This window comes from Sinohyriopsis cumingii, chromosome 13 (assembly GCF_028554795.1).
Source record: "Sinohyriopsis cumingii isolate HCF-2022 chromosome 13, ASM2855479v2, whole genome shotgun sequence".
In the NCBI taxonomy this organism is placed as follows: domain Eukaryota; kingdom Metazoa; phylum Mollusca; class Bivalvia; order Unionida; family Unionidae; genus Sinohyriopsis; species Sinohyriopsis cumingii.
Window position 1 is genome coordinate 26,951,841 of NC_142973.1, and position 27,664 is coordinate 26,979,504.

The 27,664-nt window shown below is 36.1% G+C and overlaps 1 protein-coding gene across 1 annotated transcript in view; it reads left to right on the forward strand.

Annotated features, from left to right (window-relative positions):
* The window catches only part of LOC149785091 (RUN domain-containing protein 1-like), a 67,307-nt gene extending 42,695 nt beyond the window's left edge, over window positions 1-24,612 (forward strand). The window contains exons 11-17 of the mRNA XM_089978836.1: window positions 3,323-3,471; window positions 11,708-11,828; window positions 15,439-15,531; window positions 16,473-16,583; window positions 18,811-19,001; window positions 20,112-20,206; window positions 23,674-24,612. Of these exons, the coding sequence (XP_089834962.1) occupies window positions 3,323-3,471; window positions 11,708-11,828; window positions 15,439-15,531; window positions 16,473-16,583; window positions 18,811-19,001; window positions 20,112-20,206; window positions 23,674-23,780 (867 nt within the window). The 3' untranslated portion in view covers window positions 23,781-24,612. The remainder of the gene's footprint in view (window positions 1-3,322; window positions 3,472-11,707; window positions 11,829-15,438; window positions 15,532-16,472; window positions 16,584-18,810; window positions 19,002-20,111; window positions 20,207-23,673) is intronic.
* Window positions 24,613-27,664: the final 3,052 nt, after the last annotated feature.

Below are 27,664 nucleotides of genomic sequence, written 5' to 3' on the forward strand. Positions count from 1 at the left end.
GGTTATGCAAGGAATATTGGTTCTTTACCATTCTGATGCTAACTGTGAAAGATTAAGTTTTGTTAACAAAAATAAAACTGAATTCAGATCCAGGCTGTGTAACCCAGCACTTGGTTTTCAACTGGTGTGCAAAACATTCATAATCTCAGCTGGTACAAAGTATTTTGAAATGCAATATGAGAGGCTGTTGCTTGTTAAAGCTCAAAGTGCTATATATGAAAATTTGAAACAGTAATTGATGTTAGAAAACCAGAAGGGGTAATAAATCATTTTGAACATATGCTCATTGAATTATATTATATTATGTTATATGTGGATTACTCTTTTTCTGCTCGGATTACTCTTTTTGTCCACTTGGATTACACTTTTCCTCACCAGGGGTTGGCATGTATGAAAATCAAACATATAGCATATTGCTATTATTATAATGCATGCAGCATATTGCCATTATTGTAATGCATACAGCATATTGCCAGTGTTGTGATGCATATGGCATATTGCCATTGTTATAATGCTTTCAGCAGCATATTGCCATTGTTACAATGCACACAACATATTGTCATTGTTGTAATGCATAGAGCATATTGCCATTGTTATGTTACATGCAGCATATTGTCATTGTTATAATGCATAGAGCATATTGCCATTGTTGTAATGCAAACAGCATATTGCTATTGTTACAGTGCATACAGCATATTGCCATTGTTATAATACATACAGCATATTGCCATTGAACTGATGCATACAGCATTTTGCCAGTGTTATAATGCACTGAGCATATTGCCATTTTTATAAAGCATGCAGCATATTGTTATGATGCGTGATCATTGCTGCTGTACTGATAATGAAGTAATGATGAAAAATGTATAAGTTTTACCTTTATACATTAAAAGTTATTTATCACACACACTTTTGTTGATACATACTTATAAGGGGTCTATGTGAAAATCCTGGAGAAATCACTACATACCTGCCAACCACAGTTGAGAATTGTTATCTACTCATATAAATCTGTAGAAAATGACTGAACATTCAAATTTAAATTTTAATATTTGTTATTTATTTTTTGATGCATTTAATATACTTCCAGACAAAAAACAGCTGGTACAGTTGTCAGTTTCATATATTAACACACACACACACACACACACAAGTGTACATCAATATGTGCACGCACATAATCACACACACTTACATTAAATAAAAAGTGAACTAGCCAATAATCTTTAATAAAAATGGCTTAAACATTTTCATTCAACACTACAGAATGAATGTCATAACATCTGTTAACATTCATCTCCAATTCGCTAAACTTCAAACAAGTTGGGTTCTTCCACATTGTGTACTTTACTGGAACAAACTTGCCAGTTTGTCCCTCTCACTATAGTGCTCAATGAAATAGCAAACAAAAAAATCACTTTAGCTATTGTCTGTCAGTTAAGTAACTTGTGGAGTTGTGGGATTTTTTCTTGGACACTCTGTACCTTTGAATCATCTTTATGATAATTGTACAACTGCCCATGGGTGATAGTATTCCCTGTGCATTACGCATTCTGTGTGGATTACAACTGTTTATTGTTTGTACAGGCTATAGGTATATATTGTAGTGTCAAGAAAGGTCTCTCTCTGTCTCTGACTCTCTCTCATTAAGATTTTCAGGAAATCATTCTAGAAAACACAACCATGTTGTGCAGTTCAGGTATAAAAAATTATGTTTTTCATGTGATGCTTTGTGATCTGACAGGTATGTCACCAGTGTATACGATTGATTCTCTTAGTTATTATCATTGATTGCCAAGCTTGTATTAGCAGATAATAAGATATGAATATCACTTTTCGGTTTTAACATTAACATCAACATTAAGATTTAATATTACAGTTAATGAAATTTATATAGAGAGGGTAAATCATAGAGCTCTACTCAGACCAGTTATATACAGAGAGGGTAAATTATAGAGCTATACTAAGACCAGTTATATACAGAGAGGGTAAATCATAGAGCTATACTCAGACCAGTTATATACAGAGAGGGTAAATTATAGAGCTATACACAAATTATATACAGAGGGGGTAAATCAAAGAGCTATACTCAGACAAATTATATACAGAGAGGGTAAATCATAGAGCTATACTCAGACAAATTATATACGGAGATGATAAATCATAGAGCTATACTAAGACCAGTTATATACAGAGAGGGTAAATCATAGAGCTATACACAGACAATATATATACAGAGAGGATAAATTATAGAGCTATACTCAGACAAGTTATGTACAGAGAGGGTAAATCATAGAGCTATACTCAGACAAGTTATATACAGAGAGGGTAACTCATAGAGCTATACTAAGACCAGTTATATACAGAGAGGGTAAATCATAGAGCTATACACAGACAAATTATATACAGAGAGGGTAAATTATAGAGCTATACACAAATTATATACAGAGGGGGTAAATCAAAGAGCTATACTCAGACAAATCATATACAGAGAGGGTAAATCATAGAGCTATACTCAGACAAATTATAGACAGAGAGGGTAAATCATAGAGCTATACTCAAATTATATACAGAGAGGGTAAATCATAGAGCTATACACAGACATATTATATACAGAGAGGGTAAATCATAGAGCTATACTCAAATTATAGACAGAGAGGGTAAATCATAGAGCTATACTCAAATTATATACAGAGAGGGTAAATCATAGAGCTATGCTCAGACAAGTTATATACTAGGAGGGTACATCATATGGCTGTACACAGCATACAGGTAGACTAAAATAGATCCAAAAGTGGAAGTTTGCCTACAGTATACAGTCTTAAGCAGAACATTGCTCCCCTTACTAATTATGTCTCCTGAATAAAGTAACCTGGATATTTTCTGTGAACCCTATAAAGCAATATTATTGAATAAGATAGTAATCAGAAATACATTTCAGTTTGGGCTTCATCTTTGAAAATTATGCCATATTTTCAACACATGCAAGTTTTTATAAACTACCACACTCCTCTGAGACTAATTTCTACAGTATAACTAGTATGAATTAATTGTCCTTAAGATTTAGAAATTTCAATGGTGATTTCTTGATACCAATGATTTCTTGATAACAATGATGTTGTTTGAAAGAACAATGGCTGGGATAGATAGAGAGAGGGAGAGAGAGAGATATATATTGATTGATTGATTGATTGATTGATTGATTGACAGACATTTGCTTGTTTAGAATAGATGGACATTGATATATATTTCAGCTAGAGGCAGATAAATATACACTCAAGATTTCACTTTAGCAATAATTTGTGGTTTCTTTTGGTACCAGCAAGCAGACAAGATGAAGGAGTCCCATGTTAATATGATCAAAAAGACACTGGCCATGCTGCAGATGTTTGTCATCACTCAGCTGGGCTGTGGCAGTCATGAGTTCAGGAAGAATCTTCTAAAGAAGACAACTGTTGGCAATCACTGGGGGTAGGTCTGTACTTGTAGTATACACCAAAACCTTCCATGGAAGATATCTCTGTATGAAGGACACCAGTCCCTAAAGGATTGATTAAATCCCGAATGAAATTCCAGTCTAATGTTGACATAGGAAACTTGACTTTTACCTAAGTGCATCAGTCCCACTCTTATTTGGAATAAGGTACCCTGTCAACATAGGAACAATTGTAAGCTTCCTCGAGAAAGATTTTTATTTTGCAGTTCTCTTTCTTGTGTTAGTAGACAGCTTTTGGAAATTGAAAGAATGAGTCCGATGTTGTGTTATAATTATTTAATTTATTGTTTAAACTCACGATTCAAAAGGTATTGGTTATTTGTAGTATTTAAAACAACATTTTATTTATTGTTAGAATATAGCAAGTTCTTGTTAAATTTTATGAAAAGGGCACCTGCCATATATGGGGTGAAATTATTCCATCTTATGACTGTCCTTTATAGATATGTTTCATCATTAAACAAATATGAATAAACAAAGTTAGCGCATGTCATTTTTTGGTAAATTTTGAAATTCATCTTTATCAGAAAATGTAACACATAATATCAATATGCTTATTTTAAATACGGAAGACACAAAAATAGTTTCAGTGGACTGCAGCCTTACAGAAGCATTTTCCAGACTGGTGTTATTTAGGTTAATGTAATTATGTAATTTTGTTTCTGTTAATGAGATGTCGAATAACCACTTGTGATGTCAGAATTTCATGTAAGTGACCAAGGCATCCAAATGTATGTCCAATTCATTTCACTCTATTGCTGTATCATCAAATAATTTCAGTAGTTCATATCACATGATAAGCAGAATGAAAATTTATGTCAAAAATTTCTATCTTGTGCTCACAAAGGCTTGCAAAAGGAGAAAACTTGAGACTCATTACATAAATTTCATTTCAAAAGAATATTCATCAAGGTACCTCAATAATATTGCCAAAGACATGTCAGGATAATTTATTTTCAAGGGTATTGTCTTTTTATGCTTTAACAAATTGGCATTTTCATTGTAACTTGAATTCATAGATATTCCACTTCTAAAAATGTTATTCATGACAAAATTTTATTTTTCATTTGTTCTTTTAATACATTTGAAGCAACTTCAGAATCCATGATATTTCATTCCCTAAATTCATGATAGAGTGTGTATAAAAGAAAGTCAGTGATCAGCATATGTCTCCTTTTAATACATTCTTCGATTACATGAATATTAGGAAATAAATAAATTCTGCTATCTCTAGAATCCAGCCTTCCCAAAATGATGAAAAATGTAATCCCATTTAATAGAACATACAGAGGGAAGAAAGTCTTCTAAATTACCTCCCCTTTCCACTGCTAGTTGGCTGCCCATACGGTAGATGTTTACAAGGTTAAGCTGACAAGTAATCACCTCTCAATATGCATCAAGATCATCTTTAGTTTTACCCATCAATCAAACGGTGTGGTACAGTATTGTGAATTAAGGTTTCTGTAAGTCATTGGTAACCTTATTCATGATTTTTCGATAATATTTATACCAATTTTTTAGTTTGTGGGCTTTATTTTTCTGACTTGGTAAGTCAGATGTGATGTTCTTGATACTTGCAGCTTATAAGTTTTAAATGTAAATGCTGGTTGAATTTCTCACTGGTGCAATTATTGACTTTGTTGACACTTTCAGGTGTTTAACAGTTATGTATAGAGGATGTGCAGAAACAAACTGCACAGGAGTTGCCCCTCCAGCTCTCATTACTCCATCTCCTAGCTTTTCACCCATATCAGTCTCAATTTCAACAGAGAAATGATCATTGGCACAGGGAGAGGCACATTGGCCAAATCCCGTCGAACAGCATCAGTCTCAACCACAGCCTAACTTCAAACCCCATCAGACTCCTCAGTCTTGGAGGCAGTATAATAAAGCTCAGAAAAAAACAACCTCCCCAAACCTCTGTCATACCTCAACATTTATCAGCAATCTCATATCAGACTTTTTCTGCAAAGTCAAGGGTGACCCAGATTGTTTTGGAGATGCTTTGAATTTCATTTATTTCTACCCTCCCTTTCATGTTCCCTTTTGATGATCTAGGTTACAGACAATCTTAGGAATGTGGAAGCTTGACTGAAATAGGCCATTTCTTTACTGTCCAAGGTTTTAAACAGAAACTGAACTTTCTAGGGGTGTATTCAAGGCTTTTTCTGGTACCAAAAGCAGAAGCAAAGAGGAACAATGGGTTTGTCCCATCCCACCACAAAACTACACCCTACATCAATCCCTACTGATTAGAGAAGGAATGACAAACCATAAATTGTAAAGCATCATCTCCAAGAAGGAAGGGATTCCTGTGTTGCCCCCAAGTGAAATCCAGAACAATGAACTCTTGATTTTAGCAAAAGCAGATGAGGTCCTAAAAGACCTAGCTGCATCATGCCCTTCTACTCATTTGGGTCTACACTTTCATCCCACCATATTTGTCAGGTGATTTAGGTGGAGGAAGTTTCAAACCTGTGACAAGGCAGTAAATGAGGTTTAGAGCCACCTTTTTGGCTATTGCTTGTGTCATTCTCCCCCAGTTTGTGTCCAGAGCCTCTTTATGATTTTCAGACATTAGGATCTTGAGTTTGGAGAGGCTGTCTGCTGCACAGCCTACATCAGACCATCTGTTGTTCTGTCATACAGTGTTGGTAAGGGAGCTAACTCAAAAGTTATCTTGAGGCCAGGAGGTGGCCAGACAGTAAAAGGGGTGCTATGTCTCCTCTTCTACACTTTGGTCTCCAATTTCCACCTCCAGTTACAGTGTCCATTCATCAATTTGACCTCTTAAGTCTCCAGCCTTGGACAGTGGTGCTTTCAAGGTGCAGATCTTCGGCTGCCTGCTTCAGACTGTTGAAGCAAGTGTCATTTTTCTCCAGCTACTTTGCAGAGATTGTTGGAAGCTGTTGAAAAGACGTAGAGTCAAACACTTTTAATGTCTCTGTTACTTTCTTCTGAGCTTCTCCATCCATCTCTGTTGGAGACATCAAAATTTTGCCTGGGGCACAGTATAAACATTTTGAGGGCTGCTTCACTTAATGTGGAGATGCTGTTCTGAGGGTTTATTCCTTCATAGACTTTGCAAGGTTTTTAGGATCATCAACACTTGGCCCAGCTAAGCCAGCAAAATGACACCTCAGTCCTTGAATGTTGATGGGGCCTCCTTCCAATGTTTTAAGCTTGGATCTTAGCAGAACTATCAGATCCATTTTAAAATTCTATACCACCCATCCTTCACATGATGAGGTGACCAGGAAGTGCATCTTCGACTGCCAAGTACCCCTTTTCCTGACATCCCAGTAGTTGCCAGACTGGTCTTGTTTTAATAGGTTTGATTGGACTGGATAGAAGATGTGTGGGTCCTTCCCACAATAAAGAAGGACTACCAGGTTCACTTCCTGGGCCTTCTGCCTCTTTCAGGGATCACATAAAAGAAGACTTGTCTCAGATCCTGCCTCTCATAGCATGTCTGTCAAACAAGAACTCATAATGCATCTGCTGACTTAATTTCTCCAGGAAGACTCCAATTGCGGCCTCTAGCCAGACGGATACAGTACAAAGACCTCTGTCTTCGGATCCAAGTTCATCACTGTCTAATTTGGTTGCAAAATCTGGACTGCTTTCTAATTGTAGTTCCAGTATGTACCTGAGAATCCCACTCATTTTTTTATTCTAATGCCTCAGATTTGAGTTGGGATGTTCATCATGATTCAAAGGGAGGTAGTTCTGCAGAGTTTGTGGTTTAGAAATAATCTTCCTTTCATATCAATAACCCAGAAAAACAGGCTGCATTTCTTGCACTACAAGTGTGTGTCAGCTACATAAGATGTCATTGTATCATGGTCACCACAGGCAAATGGCATACTACAGATGGCAACTGGTTACCCATGTCAGTTATCTTTGCTTTGAAGACTGGTACCTTCTAAATTGGTCTATCCCTTTTGATAAAACTCATTGTTCACCACATTACAGGCAAGAGAAATGTCTATTCTGTCAGCCTTCCAGACAGGGTTGGATGGTCCTTACAGAATGGGCTCTTCACCAGTCATTAACAGAGACATTTCTTCAGCAAAAGAAACAGCCAATAGCTGACTTTTCTGCCATGATGCTGAGCATTTAGCTCGCTCTTGCCTTCAGTCTGAAGTAGAATTGTTTATATGCCTTCACATTTGTAAGAATAATACCACAAGTTTTCACAGGCAGGACCGCTATGCCACAGCTTATCCTGATAGCCCCCATGTAGCCCCAAAGTTGTGGTTCATTGACCTTCTTGACCTGTTGACAGATGACCCAATTAGGAGGAATAATAATAATGATAATAATGAGGACTTTTGTATAGCACCTAATCTTTAGAAGCTCTAAGCGCTTTACAACATTAGACAACATCTGTAAGATAAAAAACATGTATAATGATATGATTACAAAAACAAACACCATGAAATTAGAAAACATATATAAAAAACATGCTGAGAATATTTAAGGTAGGAAACATTATTAGGTCTTTAAGTTTGTTCTTGCAGTCGAAATAAGTGAGTTTTGAGAGCACTCTTGAATTGGATCACTGTGTCTTTGTGTCTAAGTTCAGTGGGCAATTCATTCCACGTTGCTGGGCCCTGGTATGCAAAAGAACACTGTCCATATGACTTTGTTTTCATAGTGGGAATAATGAGTATACGATTGTCAGAAGAGGAGCGTAAGTATCTTGCTGGTGTGTACACATGGGTGAGGTCAGATAGGTGTGTTGGACTAGAGTCCGACAGTGAAACATAGCACAGAGAACAAATTTTGTGTTTGATTCTGGATCAGATGGATAGCCAGTGTAGGGTACATAGCAGTGGGGAGGTGTGCTCTGATCATGGTACTCTAAGTATGATCCAAGCAGCTGTGTTTTGAACTTTTTGAAGTTTCTGGAGCAGATATTGAGATGAACCAGACAGAATTGAGTTACAATAGTCCAGTCTTGAAAGTACTAATGAACACACAAGTGTTTTAGTGGCATCAGCTGAAAGATATTTGCGAATTGAGCTGATGCGTCTCAGCTCTAGATTTGCAGCCTTGCATACTGTACAGAGTAACACCTAGGTTTCATACTGATTGTGTGAATTTAATGTTGGTGTTGCTGATATTTATTGTTTGAAGTAAAGGATGTAAATGAGAAAGTCTTTGTGAAGTGATCAGAATGGCTTCAGTTTTATCATCATTCATCTGCAGCTTATTACAAGTCATCCATGATTTCACATCAGAAATGCATCTCTCTACACCTTGGATGGTTGCATCAACTTCAGTTGGGTGGCTAGATTTGTATATTTGGGTGTCATCAGTGTACAATTGGTGAGACACTGGGTGATGATCTATGACACTTGAGAGTGACTGAGCATATAGAATGAAGAGAACAGGTCCAAGAACAGACCCCTGTGGAACACCACAACATAGATCAACTGGGCTGGAGTGTATTCCATTTGCAGATACAATTTGTGTCCTGTTGACCAAGTAGGACTTGAACACCAGTAAGGCTGTATCATGAATGCCAAATACATGCTGGAGACGGTGAAGTAATATATCATGGTCTGTTGTGTCAAATGTTGCAGAAAAAACCAAGGAGGGTGAGGACTGTAAAATTTGCAAACATGTCCAGAAGGTCAACTGGAGAAAAAGTAGTTGGAAGTGGTGTAGGGTGGGTTGGTTAACTGACTGTTTGAGGTTGAAAACATTAATGGAATCTATGAGTTTAGGTGTGTTTGGGTTTCCGGGACAGTCAAAGTGAAAGTTGAAATCTCCAAGAATAATCAGGTTGCCACCTATCGAATTTCCATACTCGAGGTGATTCGGAAACTGCTTCAAAAAGAGAGATTCAGTGAGCTTGTTTTTTCTACTAGGAGGAGGGCAGTATAGGCAGAAAAAAATGGACTGACCTTTGCTCCAGTGTGAGTGTGGTTTGGACTAGTTCAAACGATGTGTGGTCAAAATTCAATGTTGTGGTGTGGTTAAGACGTTTGATCATGTTACAGCACAGAAAGTCCCTCTACACATCATTGTTGAGATTTTCCACCTTCATGCCTGGCTTATTTCAAATGTTTGATCCACTAAGACTGGTTTTTAAGCAAGGTTGCCAACTGCATTGCCGAGGCCAAAACTTTTAAAACATTTGTAATGCCAATTGGATAAAATTATATTATTTTTACATTAGAAAACACATTCATCCTATCTGTCCCCCTTGGATGTTAATTGCTGATTTTCTGTTGGCTCCACCATTAGTTCAGACCCACATCTTTCAGAACTGATTAGGTAGTTTGAGATTCAGAGATCAGTTTCACACTATTTAATACCGTCGTGGAACCCTTGATTTGTTCTTTGGTCATTATCAAAACCTTATGAACCATTGAGTGAAGCTTCCTTAAGTACTTAGTTTTGATTCTTTACCTGTTTCATTGAGAAGTGAAATGAATTCCTCATTAGTGGCAAGGGTTGTTTTTGCTTCCATGGTAACTATGATTAGGTAACTCGTTTTTGCCATTCTGGGTTTCTGGCCAAGAATCAGCTCTGGCAGCCCCTACCACTTTTGAAGTTACAAGCTTTTGTAGGATCTGTGCTTTGAATGATCAAGATAGACTCCTTTGTCCAATTAGGGTCATTTGTTTTTGTTAGGGTGAATCAAAAAGGAAAAGAAATTGTCCTAACCATCTCTTCCTGCCTCCCAATGGTACTTTTAATATTTTGGCAGCCACCATCTTGAGTTGGATGATTCTGGCTACCAAAAAAGCATATCTGTCTCACACCAAGAGAAATCTTTCTTTCATGATAGTTATAGCCCATAAAATTTGGGCTTTTGATGCATCTTGGGCCTTTCTTAATCATTCTTCCCAAGACAATGTCATGAAAATCATCTTCTGGTTGTCACGCATACACAGTTGGACCAAATGCATTAATACCTTCATTCTGATGTGACAGAGATTGCAGTATAAATGAAGAGAAGGTGACTTCCACATTGTTTGACTACTGTTGATGGAAAGAATCCTGACATAAGAGCCCTTAATATTGGACAAATGATACTGATGTGCCGTCAAAGATAGCATCACATGATACTGCATTTATACTGCCCTCTTGTACAATAAATTGTTCTGCTCAAAAGCAAGTCACATTGGAGAAAATGCAACCAAACTTTGCAGATGTGCTTCATTGTTTCATCGTTGCTCTAGATGCTTTTTCATGGTATCAGTAAGGCCTAAGTAGTTAGAGCATCCACCTCTGATGCGGGAGGTCGTGGGTTCGATCCCCAGCTGAGTCATACCAAAGACTTATAAAAATGATAGGAGAAACTGACTTGCTTGGTGCTCAGCATTAAGAGGTTAGTGCTTGGACTGGTAAACCTGGTGTCAGGATAATGTGATTGGGTGGGACATGGTGCTGTATGTCTGCAGCATGATGCTCCAGTGCAGACATCATAGTGATATGACTGAAAAATTGTTAAAGCTGCATTAATAATCCAAATCATGCACACACATGGTATCATTACACTAACTGGGCCAATTATCTGTTATTGCATCCCATTGTAGTCCTTAAGATAATTAACATTTTGTCTGGAATGTTTGTTAAGCTATGAGGAATGTTACTTGTATTCAGTAAAAAGCAGCATTAAAACTTAAATGAAAATTAATCATGAAGTCAGTTCAATAACCAGACTTTTGTGCTGGATGACAAAGTAGATGTGTTTGATTTGGCTGGTTCTGGAAATGTCACTTGCACTAAAAGTCCAGTTATTTTATTCAGATGCAATTGTTTCTAGAAAATTCAACACAGTCTTTTTGTTTGTGTTGTGTCCATGTTGGTATCTCTTTCAGGGAAGACAGTCTTGAGGAATCTGAACTATAAATATATAACTAATGCACTTTATTTCATAAAAATGGGGAAAAAAAACAACCAAATATATATATATAAATTGATAAGTGTAGTGATACCTTCTATAGAAAGCATCCTACCAACCCATATTATTTTGCAACTACTTTTGTTTTTGGCTGTTTGGAAGATGTCAGCCAGGTGACCAATATTTGGTCCGTTTGGGTCTCTTGTTTCAGTCTTTTGTGTGAATTTCATTATTCCCTATCATATGTAGCTTTCCCAGATTTTATCACACTGATAAGTAGATTGCTAGATGGATAGACAGATGAATGGATGATATAATTGTTTTCACTGGTTATTTTCTTTACTCAGGGACTTGAGAGCCCGACTGGAGATAGCGATAGACAAGGTGTACTGCCTGGCAAAAGAGCAACAGGAAGTCCAGGCTCATAAGGCAGAACAGAGTGACAACTATTCCAGTGATTCAGATGAGGTGAGTACATAAATAACTGTTATGAAGTGTGCATAAGGAATGCAGAAGGAACTCAAAGATAATCCAGAAGGAATGCAGATTAAATAATACATTTTTTAAACCCCAGAAATGCAAATGCAAAACAATGAACTAAGAAATATTAATGAAATCAAAACCAAACATGCATTTCATTAATGGATTTGAAAGCTGATTAGTTTAAATAATGCCACTAAATTTCCAGTCAAAAATCCTTTTACACGATAATCCAGGACCAAATTCTTTGCATTCTGACATTGTTTTAGTGATGTTGAAATTCCGTATTTTCATGGAAAATGACATTTTCGATTTCCATGCCTTTTTCAATGTTCCAGATTTTAATTGGTGCTTCTGGTCATATATCCAGCACACTTGCACACCATTTAAATGTATTTTAGTCTGTGTTCACAAAATAAACTATATACCAGACTGAAACTACAGTATTTGCTGGCCTATAAGATGATACTTTTTGACCAGAAAATCTTAGCTTTGTCTTATACTCCAAATCGACGTATAAATAGATTATGTTATCCAAATCACTTTTATCAAATTTTTTTGATGTTGTTGTGGGGTTTAACACCATTTTTCAGCACACGTTAGGCTATACATGGCGGGCAGTATTAATGGTGGAGGAAGAACCCAGGAAAACCCCAGAAAGAACCACCGACCCATGACAGGCTACTGGCAAGCTTTCTCACATAACAACATTGGCTGAATCCAAGACTCGAACCCATGCAGACAGAGGTGAGATGGCAGTGATCCATAACGGAGAGCGCTTTAGACCACTCTGCCACTCTGGGTCCCCAAATTGTTTGTATGGAAAATAATTCTCCAAGAGTACGAAAAATAATGTGTAAAAAATATTTCATTTTGGGGAAGAGATCATTTATGAACAAATACAGGATCCCACATTGAGTATTTTAAACAATTGCATGATCGTCAGTATTAAAAATTAACATAGATCAGTTGTAATTGTACTAAAGCAGCATGCACCAGTAATGTACATTGTTTGTAATATACATTGTTTAAATTTAATTACATATATGTGCATTAGAATTTGCATGTTAGAAGATGAATAACCATGAGAAAGACATGTTCCATCACATTTTTCTTCTTGCACCTAATGATCAAATAATCTGCATGCTCCATTGAGAGACAGACAGACAGACAGACAGAGATGTCTAAATGATTGTAAATCTGTATTGTTCGCTTACCTGATGACTGATTTTACTTGTGTACAAGTGCAGTACTATATTCCATTATCAATTAATATCACTAGTTAAGCAATTCCTCCTAATGATGTTTCCACTTCCATTATTAAAAAAATCACATGGCTTTGTAGTGGTATTTACATGCTAATTTAATATGCTATGGCTGTATTCAGTCATTCCAAGATAACACCTGTTTGAGGTCAAGATTCTGCAGACCAGATCAGATTAGTGAGGCTACCAATAGGGAATTGAGGCTACCCATGGGTATTATGATTACCATACCATGCAGTTAAAGGAAATGCCAGGTGGTTACTATCGTAAATTTCTCAACCAGTGACATTTTTTAACTTGCCCACTGAACGGACACTAATTTAAAGTACATCTAGCGTGAGCAAAGATCAAAAACAATGGCCACCTAAGTACAGGAACAGGACATGCACTTTAAACAAAATCTTAATTGTTGGGAATGGAGAGGTCGTTATACTTGCAAAGAAAATTAGCATGCAAAATGGTCATTCTTGGGATTTAACCTAATGGAGACTATATGGATATAACTATTGTGAATATTTAAACCCTGAAGGAGTATGGTGTGTATTTTCATAGTTTACATTTACTGTTTCATTTATTAAGGTTTTCTTTCTTTGATAAAAGCTTCAGCAACACAGGGGCAATAAGTTGAAGAAAAAAAAGAACCAAAAAATCCACGAAGACCTGAACTTTCTCTCTCTCTCTCTCTCTCTCTCTCTCTTTCTCTCTCTCTCTCTCTCTCTCATATATAGGACCATATTTTATTTTGATCACGAGGTGCAAAAAGAAAAATGTTCATGTTCCTAAATCACCATTGTGGTTTTCAAAACCTCCCAAAATAATATTTGATCTTTGCAAATTAAAAAAGTTATCAACAGATCCTCTTCTTTTTCTGAGTAAATTCAGCAATCTCAAAGCCTCCTATCATGGCCATATGTCCCTGTGTATAGATGGTTTGAAAGATGGAGACAATGTTGGAGCTGCCATTGGAGGGGGGCATCCCTCGTTTAAAATAAGTCACCCTGTGAGACTGAAGTATCATTTATGAACAGTACCTCATATTAATACATTTCTTAAACTGGTTGCTCACCTGATCTGAAAGTTTGTGGCTTCCATTTTCCTGGATGTTGGAATTATAATGATCATGTGATACAGACTGGAAGGAAAAGCAGTGATAATTTGATAGCATTCATATAAGTAGATTTATCAATCATATGACTTAACAATGCTGCATCACAGTGTAGAAATGTTCATAAATACTGAATAATCAGATCCTACACTTATATTGGCCTATTCAGATTACAAATTACATTAAATTTGTTATGTTTTTAAAGATAATTTTTTGGTGTATCAGTTTTAGGCAGGTATGTTTTGATGCAGGTCATTTAATTATAGAGGCCTCTGCATGAACTACTCCACACTGCTACCACATGGCTTAGGCAATTACAGCATTTCAGTAGAGGATGCAGTCTGACCTTCCATGTTCAGAGGTCCCAAGAATAGGTTGGAGGAGAAAAGACGAAACTCAGACTATGATCTTGTGATCTAATCCCTTTGGGCAAGAAAAGGGTGGACCCAGGGGAGGTTATAGGGTGGAGATCAATGTTTCCAAACTATGACCCCCAAAGCCTAGTTTCTGGGTGCAAGGATAAGCCCTGGAGTTATTGCCAGCTGCATGCATACATTTTTCTTTTCATTGCCAGTTAGTCGATATTATTATAGGGTGCTAAGTTATTACTAAGGTGCTAAGTCCCCTGGGTAGGAATGGACTTTGGGTTCAATATCATTTGCATTTACAAATATATGTTCATACCCAGTAAGTTCATATATGGTTATTTAGTGGGAATCTCAATAGATTCCATGTTGAGACAGATGAACTAAGCCCCAGGGGTGTTGGGTATAAGCAAACACCCCCTGGCATGACACAGAGGATTCATTCTGACGTGTTGACACTTGAGACATGGATCGTACAACACTTTGAGACAAACTTTGATAGTTTAAATTTTTTAACTTAAAATCACTACATCTAGGGGAGAGATAAAAAATTTCATAAGTATTTGCACAATATACATTTATAGGAATATCATTGACCCAAGTTTTATGTGCCTAGTATTAAAGGTGTGGAGGGAGTTCAAGAACATCACACAGTATCTGCACTGTTTGAATGTTCAGGGATATTAAGTCATATGACCCGGGTTTTTATAATTACATAAAAACTTATTCTACTAGATTTTTTGGGCCTTACATGGAGATTCAAGATTCATGTCATCTTCCATCCATTTGTTTGCCTCTGCCTTGAAATATCTGACTGGAAGGATATATTGGTGAAGACAACATTTATGTTTCTTAATTTTCAGAGTCAAGAAATGAGCAGCCCAGCTCTTACTCAGGCTGTCAGAAAAGACTTGGCTATGGCCATCAGAGATTTGATGCAGCATGGATTATGTGAGGTAAAATGTCTTATCTGTAAAAATGTTTCTTATTTGTTGTTGTGTCCATGTATATTAAGAAGGATATTTAGTTTTGAGAAGAATCATTTATCTAAATTATTCATTGGAATTACAATGTGCTTATTGACTTTTTGGACTAAAACACTATTTAGGACTATTGTGAATTCATTCAAAGACATTCTGGATTATATCATTGTGATTCATCAATCTCTCTCTCTCTCTCTCCCCCTTCCTCCCTCCCTCCTTCCCTCCCCATCACAGTTTCCAAACTACTCTATAACTTGAGACCCCTTTCAGCTTATGGATGAAAAATTTGTATAGTTATACATTACCATTAGAATGTATCTGATGTTCCACCTTAGGGGTTATATTCAGGGTTATGGGATAATAAGTTTTTCATCACACTTTCCTTTCCTTTCCACAATATCAAAGCTGTTTGAGATTAAGAGATGAAACTTGACATATCGTCACTAGCAGGTGTAACATTTCACATTGATGATCTAATAAAAGATAGTGTGTGACAAAATTTCACTGTATTTGCTCATTAAATCTGTGTCATTCCTTACATTATTTACCTGTTTATTTCACCTTTGAAGTCAAATCCAGTGTATGTTATCAGTTTTGTAAACAATAGAGAAGTTATATGATCAAAATGAAAGTTCATTGTCATCTAAAATACCTTAACAGTGCTAGTGCTCCTTTCTTAGCACCTGTATATGAAATTCTTAGCTTTAGATGTATCAAACATTTTAACAGTGCCAGAGTGCTCCTCTCTTAGCAGTTGTATGTGAAATTCTTACTTCTAGCACTGAGCTTGATGTAAAGTATATCAAACATGTGTCTAAAGCCATTAAACATGAATGGTATATCTTGGCATAATACAGGTATTATAGTTCACATTTCTAAATTGAATTGACACTTTAAATTATTTTTTTCTTCAGCCCAGCCAAAGTACCAGTCTAGTTGCCCTTGGGTGTTTGTCATCCAGATCTGCAGCTGTCATACGAGACATGCATGCATGGGATTTGATGGAAAAATTTTATGAAATGAAGGTAAAAGGCACGACTGAAATTTGATTTGAAAAATATTATAAAAAGAAGGTAGAAAAACCCATAAAATTCTTTTTTACACATACAGATCCAGGCATGTGTTAAAACAATTATAAATGTAAATTTTGTTTATTTCCTACGTGTTCACATAGAAGCTCATAGTTTTTTTAAGACTGAAGTTGACATTTTATTCTGACAGATGATGGTAGTACAGTCGCTGTACACATAGGTGATTGAACTTGATAGGGTACACACAAGTATAAGCCATGTTCTCTTGCACCTTGTAATTTCTGTTGGTTGGGTTGAAACTCTGGCACCAAAGTCATGAAAATATTGAGCAGAAAAATTGAGCTAAAAAACTTTCTTAAGACTTGTTTCAGATCTTTGAGATTTGGCATATGTATAGAGATACCTATAATAAGATAGTACTGTAATTCTCCTTTGACTACATTCCCCAATAACGTTAATGTTAGGAATATAAGCCCTACTACCTCCCAAATCAAGCCCCATTTGTGATCGGTGTTTGATCAGACTTTTCAGTTAGGCTTTTGTCATCAAGATTTTGCTTGATTATAATTGCAAGCAAGATCAATGCATATTAATGACATGATCATGCATTTGATTGACTGAGTTTTGATCAAACGTGTTAGATGGTTTTTTATCCTAAAGATGTTAGATGAGTTTGATCATGAGCAAGATTTACACATATTTATATGTATCTGATTAGCTGAGTTTGTTTCCACTCTGAATACAGAATGTTGGCTTGGATTTGGCTCGAAATAAGCTTATAGATCTGTAGACTGCTTCTCATCTGTTTTTGATAAAACTTGGTGAATAGGTTTAAATCATCAAACTCTTGGATAAACTTAATTATGACCAAGAGTCTGTGAATTAATTATGCCTTTATCCCAGGAAAGAATTTTCCTGGCTATAGTACAGGTAAAATTGACATGGGGTAAAGTTTTGGAGCTAGTTTGCATATGTTTATGTCCATAGTTTTGCATGCCAGGGCCCAGCAATGTGGAATGAATTGCCCACTGAACTTAGACACAAAGACACAGTGATCACATTCAAGAGGGCTCTCAAAACTCACTTATTTCGACTGCAAGAACAAACTTAAACACCTAATAAAGTTCCCTACCTTAAATATTCTCAGCATGTTTTTTTTAATGTTTTCTAATTTCATGGTGTTTGTTTTTGAAATCATGTACTTATATGTTTTTTATCTCATAGGTGTTGTCTAATGTTGTAAAGCGCTTAGAGCTTCTAAAGATTAGGTGCTATATACAAAGTCCTCATTATTATTATTATTATTATTATTATTATATGATACTGCCTCTTGTTCTCTGCTTCCACCATATATATATATATATATATATATATATATATATATATATATATATATATATATATATATATATATATAATATGTTGGGTACATATAGTACTACCATATCAATTTGTTCCATCAACATTATGTCCTATCCTGTCACAAATTGTCTCTCGATTCCTCTTGATAACTTTTGAGGGAGTCCTGACTGAAACCAAATATAATATAGGACTTAACATTAAGAATACCTTGGATTTTCACCAATTGCCAACAGCATTTAATGGAGTTATGGCCTCTTTTTGGCATTTGTTTTTCCCTTCCATTGCTTGGTAGAGTCATCTATGCCATATTGATACATTTCTAGCTAAAAGGGTTTGGATAGTGCAGTGTTCACACTTTGTTTACACCTCTCAGATTAGATCCTCAGTTTTATCTAGTGTAGCTTTTATTGGTCATACATCCAAGGGTGGTGGATTCTTCTTTGTTATCTGGCCTCCTCCTCCTAAAAGACTTCTGTATGCCAATATCTGGATAATCAAGAATATAGTTATGGCTTGTTTTGTTGGTGGAAGGAAAATGGTGGTCATTTGAACTACACAGAGTTTCTATATACATTCTTTTTGGACAGCATGCACTTTAAATTAACTCGTGCTTAGAGCAACTTGTATTGAAAGTCATGTTGTCATTGTGGAATAAAATCTGCCTAAAGAACCCAGAACAGCTTGTAAACTTTGTTAATTAAACCCAAATTTTGGTGTTTGTTTTTCAAAGGACAAATTCATAAATTAAGCAATCATTTTGACTTGCACTATTCATTTTATTTTTCCAGGAAAAAAACTTAATTTGAGTTTATGTTGGGTTTTTTGGCAAGTTAATTTACCATAACTCTGTATCTTTCAGCATGGTAAAGAATATAATGAATCTCCAGCTCGCAAGTTGGCACAGTCCTATCACCTGGAAATCATAGGAGGAAAAGCCATCACTGCCAAACAGACGTTGCTGGGGGCTATTAACACTGTCAAGTCTTCTCACACCCCACTGAAGCGAAGTGAAGATGCACACCTTAAGGCATTTGTTTCATTGTCCCTGAAGTAAGTGTCTTGTTGATTGTCTTGGAGGCATGACAGATATGAATGGTGGTTCTACTGCAGCAAATTTAATTTATGAGTCAAGGCATCAGCAAAGTCATTAAAAGACAATTCTCCCTGTTCATAACACTGTCCATGGAAGCCATTGAGGACACCATATTATAATGAAGTACATGATATATATGATTATATGAGCTCTTAATGAAAAGGGATCCATCACCATATATGTCTTGCTGCAGTAACTGTGATACAATGAGGGGCATTATAGTGAGGGAGTGCTTATATATTCTGAACAGTAAAACTACTTTTGAAATTCTTCATTTATCAAATACATGGACAAGCCTGCTACTCCCTTTTTAATGCATTTTTTTAAATAATTGTCAAGATAATACAGAAGAAACACATTTTATGTCATCCTGTGTCGGGGAGTAATGTTAGTTCAGTTGGTTTTGAATTGGACTCCAAGGGTCACATGATCAGTACCGTCTCAGGCCAGACTGGGTTGGCAGACTTGGTGTGTCTTTTGGAAAGGCAATTATGACCTATTTCCTGAGCATGATGCAGCCAGTAATATGTTAAAGGTGCCATTAAAACCATTAAAAATCATCATGTGTCCATGTGAACATCATCACAGTTTTTGTGTCAACAACACATTATTGATCTACTGCAGCAAATTTGTGTTCACCAGTCAGATGATGTGTTGTATTCTTTTTAAGCTTGAAACAAAATTTGGATAAGCCTTTGTGTAAAATATTACTGGACCAACAGTGATTGTAAACTTGTTTGAGCCAGTTTATTTGAAAAAGAAGTTACACATCTGTGAAAAAAACTAGGATCCATGGTAAAACAGTTGAGGGATTAGTTAAGAAAAGATTCTACTCTAATTAGAGGGTTTAAAAAAATCTGCAAGTTTGTTGAATTTTTTATTTTCTCCAATTTCTTTTATGTAAACCATATGTTTTGCCTTGCTTTTGATATAAAGGTATTGCATTTCAGATTTTGACAAAGTCCAAATAATCAGCAGTGTTACATTGTGTTGAAGCTTTTTAAATGTTTGGCTAGATTGTTATTTTTTTGAACACATGTTTAATATATACTGTTGATATTTTTCAGTGAGAAGAAGCTATCCACATGGCTGAAGTTGATCTTCAGAACTCAGGCTTTGATCGACAATTACTATCAGGACTGGAGCTATGCAGCTCGGACAGGTAACATGCTTTCAGATCATTATACAGTGTTGAAGCAGTATAAGGGGCATATTTCTAATCGCACTTTGATGATGAATCTTAAAAACACAATTAGCTGATTAGAGTCAAGCTACTAACTCAAATCCAGCCCATCCAAGCAAAATAAAAATACATTCAGCTCATCTCCTTTATCTTACTTATTTTAGCTTCATTATGGCTATATATACTATTGGCTTGTTTTCTCTGATTACTGACATCATCAGTTACAATGGACATGATTAATTGTGTGTGGTGCAAACATTTCAGTAAGCTGGAGGAATCATCCCTCCATTATTAGTTGTAGAAGGTACAATTTGAACCATACATGCAATGTGCGTTCACTTTGATCCAAGAAAATATGGGCCACTGTCACAGCTATGCATGTGACCCAGGCAAAAAAGGCAGACAAGAAATGTACTCTTAAGGATATCGACACCATCATCAGTATTTCCACTGATGCCACTTCCATGGCTAGTTTTCATAAGTCTGAATCTTTGCGTGTGGTAAGCTTTTCCATCCAGAAAGAAATATGACAATCTTTGCCATTATGGACTTCTAACACAGCTACAAACTGTCATCATCCCCACTGCACAGCCAAAACATGTCATCACAACACAACCTGTCAAGCCAATCCTGACAAGATATTGTGTTGACAAGGTATAGCGTCTTCATATGACCAGTCAGAGATACTCCTTCATCACAGGCAGTTCCCAGTATTTGCTACAGTGACTGTTCCTAGGATAGCCTGTACCAGACTTGGCACCAGACACCAGTTGTCCACAGATAATGTCTACTTCTCTGGTGCAGTTTCAGCATGCACCTTCAGCTACTTAGAATGGGTTTGGTGACCTATTATCTCTGTATACCAAGTCCCACATTGCCACAACCAGAGCATTATATCACATAAAGACTACAGTGCATGAACCAACATGGTATAGCTGTCAACCTGTACCATTTCTGGACATTCCATCACCTAATACAGACTCAGTACTGGCAATGGTGATCATTCCCTTGATAGCTGATACCAGACTTGGACTCTGAAAGTGAGCCAGCCCTGACCACAGCTAAACCCCTTACATAGTTTTAACCTCATTGCATAGCACAGATGGTCACCAAACCCAAACAAATAAATTAACACAGCTTGTTATCTTCACTAGATTCACCAGTGAAATTTTGGAGATCAGAAGATTTCAGCATTCATCTTCTTAACCATATGTAAAGGTCATAGGTCAACTGACCTCAGGCTGTGTTGCTTATGTAATCAGGAGGATGGGTTATCATTCATGTGGAGAGCCAGCCATCATTTCCTAGAAAGATACCCATTATAGTGATTGGATGCTCAGCATTCCCTCCTCCTATTATTTAATCTTCTAACATAATGTGATTGGGGAAAGTATTAAAATGAGAAAGCAAATTTTTAAGCAAATTATGTTTTGCTGAGAATACTTAATCAATCACATAACTTTAAAAAATCCTCCCAACCACCCCAGCCTCAATTATTATATCGCTCAGCTAAAAAATAGCAACACCAGGTGATCGCAAGAGGAGGTAATGAGCAAGAGTTATTGCCCTGTGTCTATGTGAGCTGGACAAGATAAGACTGTGTTCGTCTTTTAGTAGGTCTGGATTCGTGAGGTAGCAGGCTGATATCCTAATGTAATGTGGTTGGGTAGGTATTCTCAGAGAAACTTAATTTTCTTACAAATTTGCTATCACACTGTATGGTGACAATGAGTCAATTGAAATTGTGTCATATTTTATGGGATAAAGTTTTGAACAGGAGTTTTTTATGTGGACACAGTAAGATCTAAAGGACACACGGTACTAATTATACGGAAGAACTGTGAACCAGTCTAGAAATGGGTGAAGACATAATAGAGTATTTACGGGTTTGGTGGTCCATAATTGGTTAATAATGAAAATTAAAATTTTAGGAAAAATATCTTTTGAGAGCTTATCCTATATGTAATTTAACAAAAATATAGCCAATTTTTACTGATGCAATTTTAGCATTCTTACAGGCTTGACTCAGGAGTACTCAATAATGAAAGTAGCACCTGATTCATTTGGTGCAGAATCAATAACACGTGTTTCATGCACATTTATGTAAACAAAATGCCACGGGTCATATGGTGTTCTCCACTCATAAGCTTGCACCAAGGTTAGATGTGCATGGAGAATTATAGGTCTCATCATCAGCACCCAGAAATTTGAAGTTATTGAATTTTGAATATGATGGTGTTTCCATATGTTTACTATTGGAGTTGAATTAGTACCGTGTGTCCTAGAGTACTTAAGTACCAGTATAATAGACTGAAACATGAAACAATGAAAACATGTATTTATTAATAGGTGAAAAATGGTGACAGTGAAGAGAACAGAAAGATGTAGATGTTTTGGCCAAAAGTATTGATGAAATTCAAGTTTCTGAAGTTGGAGGAATGGATATACACATTTGCTTTCACTCATGGATTACCCACAATTTTTTTCCCCCGAATTTTGACTCTTTGTAATCTGTGTGTCTTTTTATCAGGAAAAACAGATTCAGAAATATGCCCTACAATTTTTACATCTTATGTTGATGCTAGAAATGGCCAAAACTGCTAAAGGTGATCATAATTGGAAGATGGCAATGAAAATGAAAATCCATTTTAAAACAAAGTATTCGAAAATGAATACATCTAAGGTTTGTGTAGTTTGCTAAGTTGCTATAGTCTTTGACCACCATTAACTTATTTTTGAGCTTGAAGTAACTCCTACAGTAATGAAGATTTAATTTATTCAGAGGCTGAATTGATTATAAAAGAGCAAATGCACAATTTGTCATTCAGTTAATGATTTATTAGTTTAAAAAGATAACTAATAAAGAAAATATGGTTATTTATTATAATAATTTATTGCATTAGTGTAAGTGTCCGAGTAAGATATGACTAAAGTTGGCAAAACTATCGAAGCAAGCTGGATTATCTCTTTTTTTATAACACTTCTTGTAAATTATGTACTGCAGTTTTCATTTGTCCCATTAAATGTTGTGTGCCTTGTCCCCCACCCCCAATTTGGAGGGTGAGGGACACAGCATCCCCTGCCATTGGAATCCTGTGTGTAAAACTGCTGGATTTTAATTGTTACTGCCTGTACATATATGTAGAAGCTTATATAGAGACAGAGTATAATTGAGTAGAAGTCTCTTCCTTTTAATGAGCTTCGTTTCCCATTTTGGACAGACTGCCCGGATTCAGAAGAATGGAACTCGCATTCCTGACAAATATACTTTTAAGTTGGCACCTCTGTTATTACGAAAGATGAATAACTGTTCCTTTGGTCTTTAAATCTGTTGTTGTTACGTGTTGTTATCAAGCAGCACAATCAAAGAAAATGGTTATCCCATGAATAATAGTGAATCACCATAAGTTAAGTTAATCTGTATTTTAAAAAATTGACTCTTGCAGGTTTTGATGATGCCATCAAGGCGCTGGAAAAACTCTCATCAGTTCCTTTCCATCTTCCTGTCAACTTGGCTGTGCGACCATTCAGCAACATTAAGGATGCCTTCTAGGCCTGTCGGAAGTCCTTACTCATGCCATTATCACAGAAAACATAAGTCATTTATAAGGAATCCATATCTTATCTGTACCATGTACAGAAGTGTTTGATGTTAAACTTGTCACCACATCAGCTAATGTCCTACTCAGTTGAGAAGGATCAAACTAGGTTATGTTAGCTAATGGTACTTTCATCTGAGTATTGTATTATTTTGCTTTATTTGGACCACCCTGTGAGAAAGTGGCTCAGTGTAACCTAGTTTCTGACATCAAGTTACTATTGTATGTAGTGACAGATGTTTTGGCAGGTATGCTGAGTTGTTTCATATGCACAGAAAGACATGCACTTTACATTTCATAATGTAAAGATGATGGCACAATGATGACTTAAATCACACACTGAATTCTGATTCATTTTCTTAATACACTTTTTTTGGTGTGTTTATCATTGCAAGCATATATAGCTTCTTATCTGTCTGGGGCATCATTTGCAGAAATAAATCAGATGCCAATCAGAAGCTCACATCAATTCCTCTCCACCTTCCTGTTGACTAATAGAACACAATCTGATTGATTGAGCATCAAAATTTTTAGCTGAAGCATAATTGATAAAATGTGGTGAAATGTGGACAAAGTTTGGTGTCCTTGAAGCAAAACCATTCAAATTGCTATTTTGAACATATTCTGCCAGAAAAATCAATTGTTTCATGTTGGAAAAGATTCCATTTAACTGTGTTGATGCATTACCAGACATGATGGGGATAAGATTCCATTTAACTGTGTTGATGCATTACCAGACATGATGGGGATAAGATTCCATTTAACTGTGTTGATGCATTACCAGACATGATGGGGATAAGATTCCATTTAACTGTGTTGATGCATTGCCAGGCATGATGGGGACAAGATTCCATTTAACTGTGTTGATGCATTACCAGGCATGATGGGATAAGATTCCATTTAACTGTGTTGATGCATTACCAGGCATGATGGGATAAGATTCCATTTAACTGTGTTGATGCATTACCAGGCATGATGGGATAAGATTCCATTTAACTGTATTGATGCATTACCAGGCATGATGGGGATAAGATTCCATTTAACTGTGTTGATGCATTACCAGGCATGATGGGATAAGATTCCATTTAACTGTGTTGATGCATTACCAGACATGATGGAGATAAGATTCCATTTAACTATGTTGATGCATTGCCAGACTTGATGGGGATAAGATTCTATTTAATTGGTTATGTTGATCTATCACCAGACTTGATGGGGATAATATTCCATTTAACTGTGTTGATGCATGACCAGACATGATGGGGATAAGATTCCATTTAACTATGTTGATGCATTACCAGGCATGATGGGATAAGATTCCATTTAACTGTGTTGATGCATTACCAGACATGATGGGGATAAGATTCCATTTAACTGTGTTGATGCATTACCAGACATGATGGGGATAAGATTCCATTTAACTGTGTTGATGCATTACCAGACATGATGGGAATAAGATTCCATTTAACTGTGTTGATGCATTACCAGACATGATGGGGATAAGATTCCATTTAACTGTGTTGATGCATTACCAGACATGATTGGGATAAGATTTCATTTAACTGTGTTGATGCATTACCAGACATGATGGAGATAAGATTCCATTTAACTATGTTGATGCATTGCCAGACTTGATGGGGATAAGATTCTATTTAATTGGTTATGTTGATCTATCACCAGACTTGATGGGGATAATATTCCATTTAACTGTGTTGATGCATGACCAGACATGATGGGGATAAGATTCCATTTAACTATGTTGATGCATTGCCAGACTTGATGGGGATAAGATTCTATTTAATTGGTTATGTTGATCTATCACCAGACTTGATGGGGATAATATTCCATTTAACTGTGTTGATGCATGACCAGACATGATGGGGATAAGATTCCATTTAACTATGTTGATGCATTGCCAGACTTGATGGGGATAAGATTCTATTTAATTGGTTATGTTGATCTATCACCAGACTTGATGGGGATAATATTCCATTTAACTGTGTTGATGCATGACCAGACATGATGGGGATAAGATTCCATTTAACTATGTTGATGCATTGCCAGACTTGATGGGGATAAGATTCTATTTAATTGGTTATGTTGATCTATCACCAGACTTGATGGGGATAATATTCCATTTAACTGTGTTGATGCATGACCAGACATGATGGGGATAAGATTCCATTTAACTATGTTGATGCATTGCCAGACTTGATGGGGATAAGATTCTATTTAATTGGTTATGTTGATCTATCACCAGACTTGATGGGGATAATATTCCATTTAACTGTGTTGACCTATCACCAGACTTGATGGGTTAAAGATTCTATTAAACTGTGTTGATGCATCACCAGACCTGATGGGGATAAGATTCCATTTAACTGTGTTGACCTATCACGAGACTTGATGGGGATAAGATTCTATTTAATAAGTTATGTTGATGCATCACTAGACTTGACGGGGATAAAATTCCATTTAACTGTGTTGATGCATCGCCAGACTTGATGGGGATAAGATTCTATTTAATTGGCTGTGGTGATCTATCATAATACTTGATGGTGATAAGATTCCATTTAGCTGTGTTGACCTATCACCTGACTTAATGGGGATAAAATTCTATTTAATAAGTTATGTTCGTGCATCACTAGACTTGATGGGGATAAAATTCCATTTAACTGTGTTGATGCATGGCTTTACTTTGATGGCGATAATATTCCATTTAACTGTGTTGATGCATTGCCAGACTTGATGGGGATAAGATTCTATTTAATTGGTTATGTTGATCTATCACCAGACTTGATGGGGATAAAATTCCATTTAACTGTGTTGATGCATTGCCAGACTTGATGGGGATAAGATTCAGTTTAATTGGTTATGTTGATGCATCACCAGACATGATGGGGATAAGATTCTATTTAATTGGTTATGTTGATGAATTACTTGAATTAATGGGGTAAATATTCCATTAACTGGTTATGTTATTGTATCACCATACTCAATTCAGTTTTGTTAATCTACCAGTAACATCCTTTCATCTTCAGATACTATATAATCATCACCAAATTTATCTTGTCAGCAGATCAGATTTGAAAATATCATTTATTATGACATATCTCAGTTTAGTGTTGACTTGTCATACAAGAATTTGTATTGTTGTGTGGAGTTGCTAGAGTTTTAATTATACAGATGACTTTTCAATGGCCATGAAAAATCTCTTTCAGACCATGACCAAAACAGATCTCTCCCTCATTCATTTTATCCTAAATGGAAGGAAACTTGCCCAATTAAACTATAGCATTCCCATTAAACTATAGCATCCCATTAAACTACAGCATCCCATTAAACTATAGCATCCCATTAAAATATAGCGTCCCCATTAAACTATAGCATCCGATTAAAATATAGCATCCCCATTAAACTATTGCATCCCATTAAGCTACAGAATCCCATTAAACTATAGCATCCCCATCAAACTATAGCATCCATAGTTCATACTTTTCATCCTCAGTCTGTTCATGGGTCTTAATTGAGAGGTTCTGTAGTACACCTGAATATTTAATCTGCTTCTGGTGCTGATTAGTTTGGAAAGTTTTCAGTTCAGGGTGTTAAGAAAATAAATGGATGAGTAACTGCTGGTAGTTTTTTGATTATATAAGACTAAAATTTTGAAGTTTAAACAGTTTACAGACCATGTTGAAAAAAATATCTTCTTAATTAACATATTGTGATAAAGAATACTTATTTTGTTAAAAGATTTAAGGTTGTTAAAACATTTTTACGAAGTTGTTAAACTACAGCTGAGTTCTACATTATAGAAACAAGTTTTGTAAAATGAAAC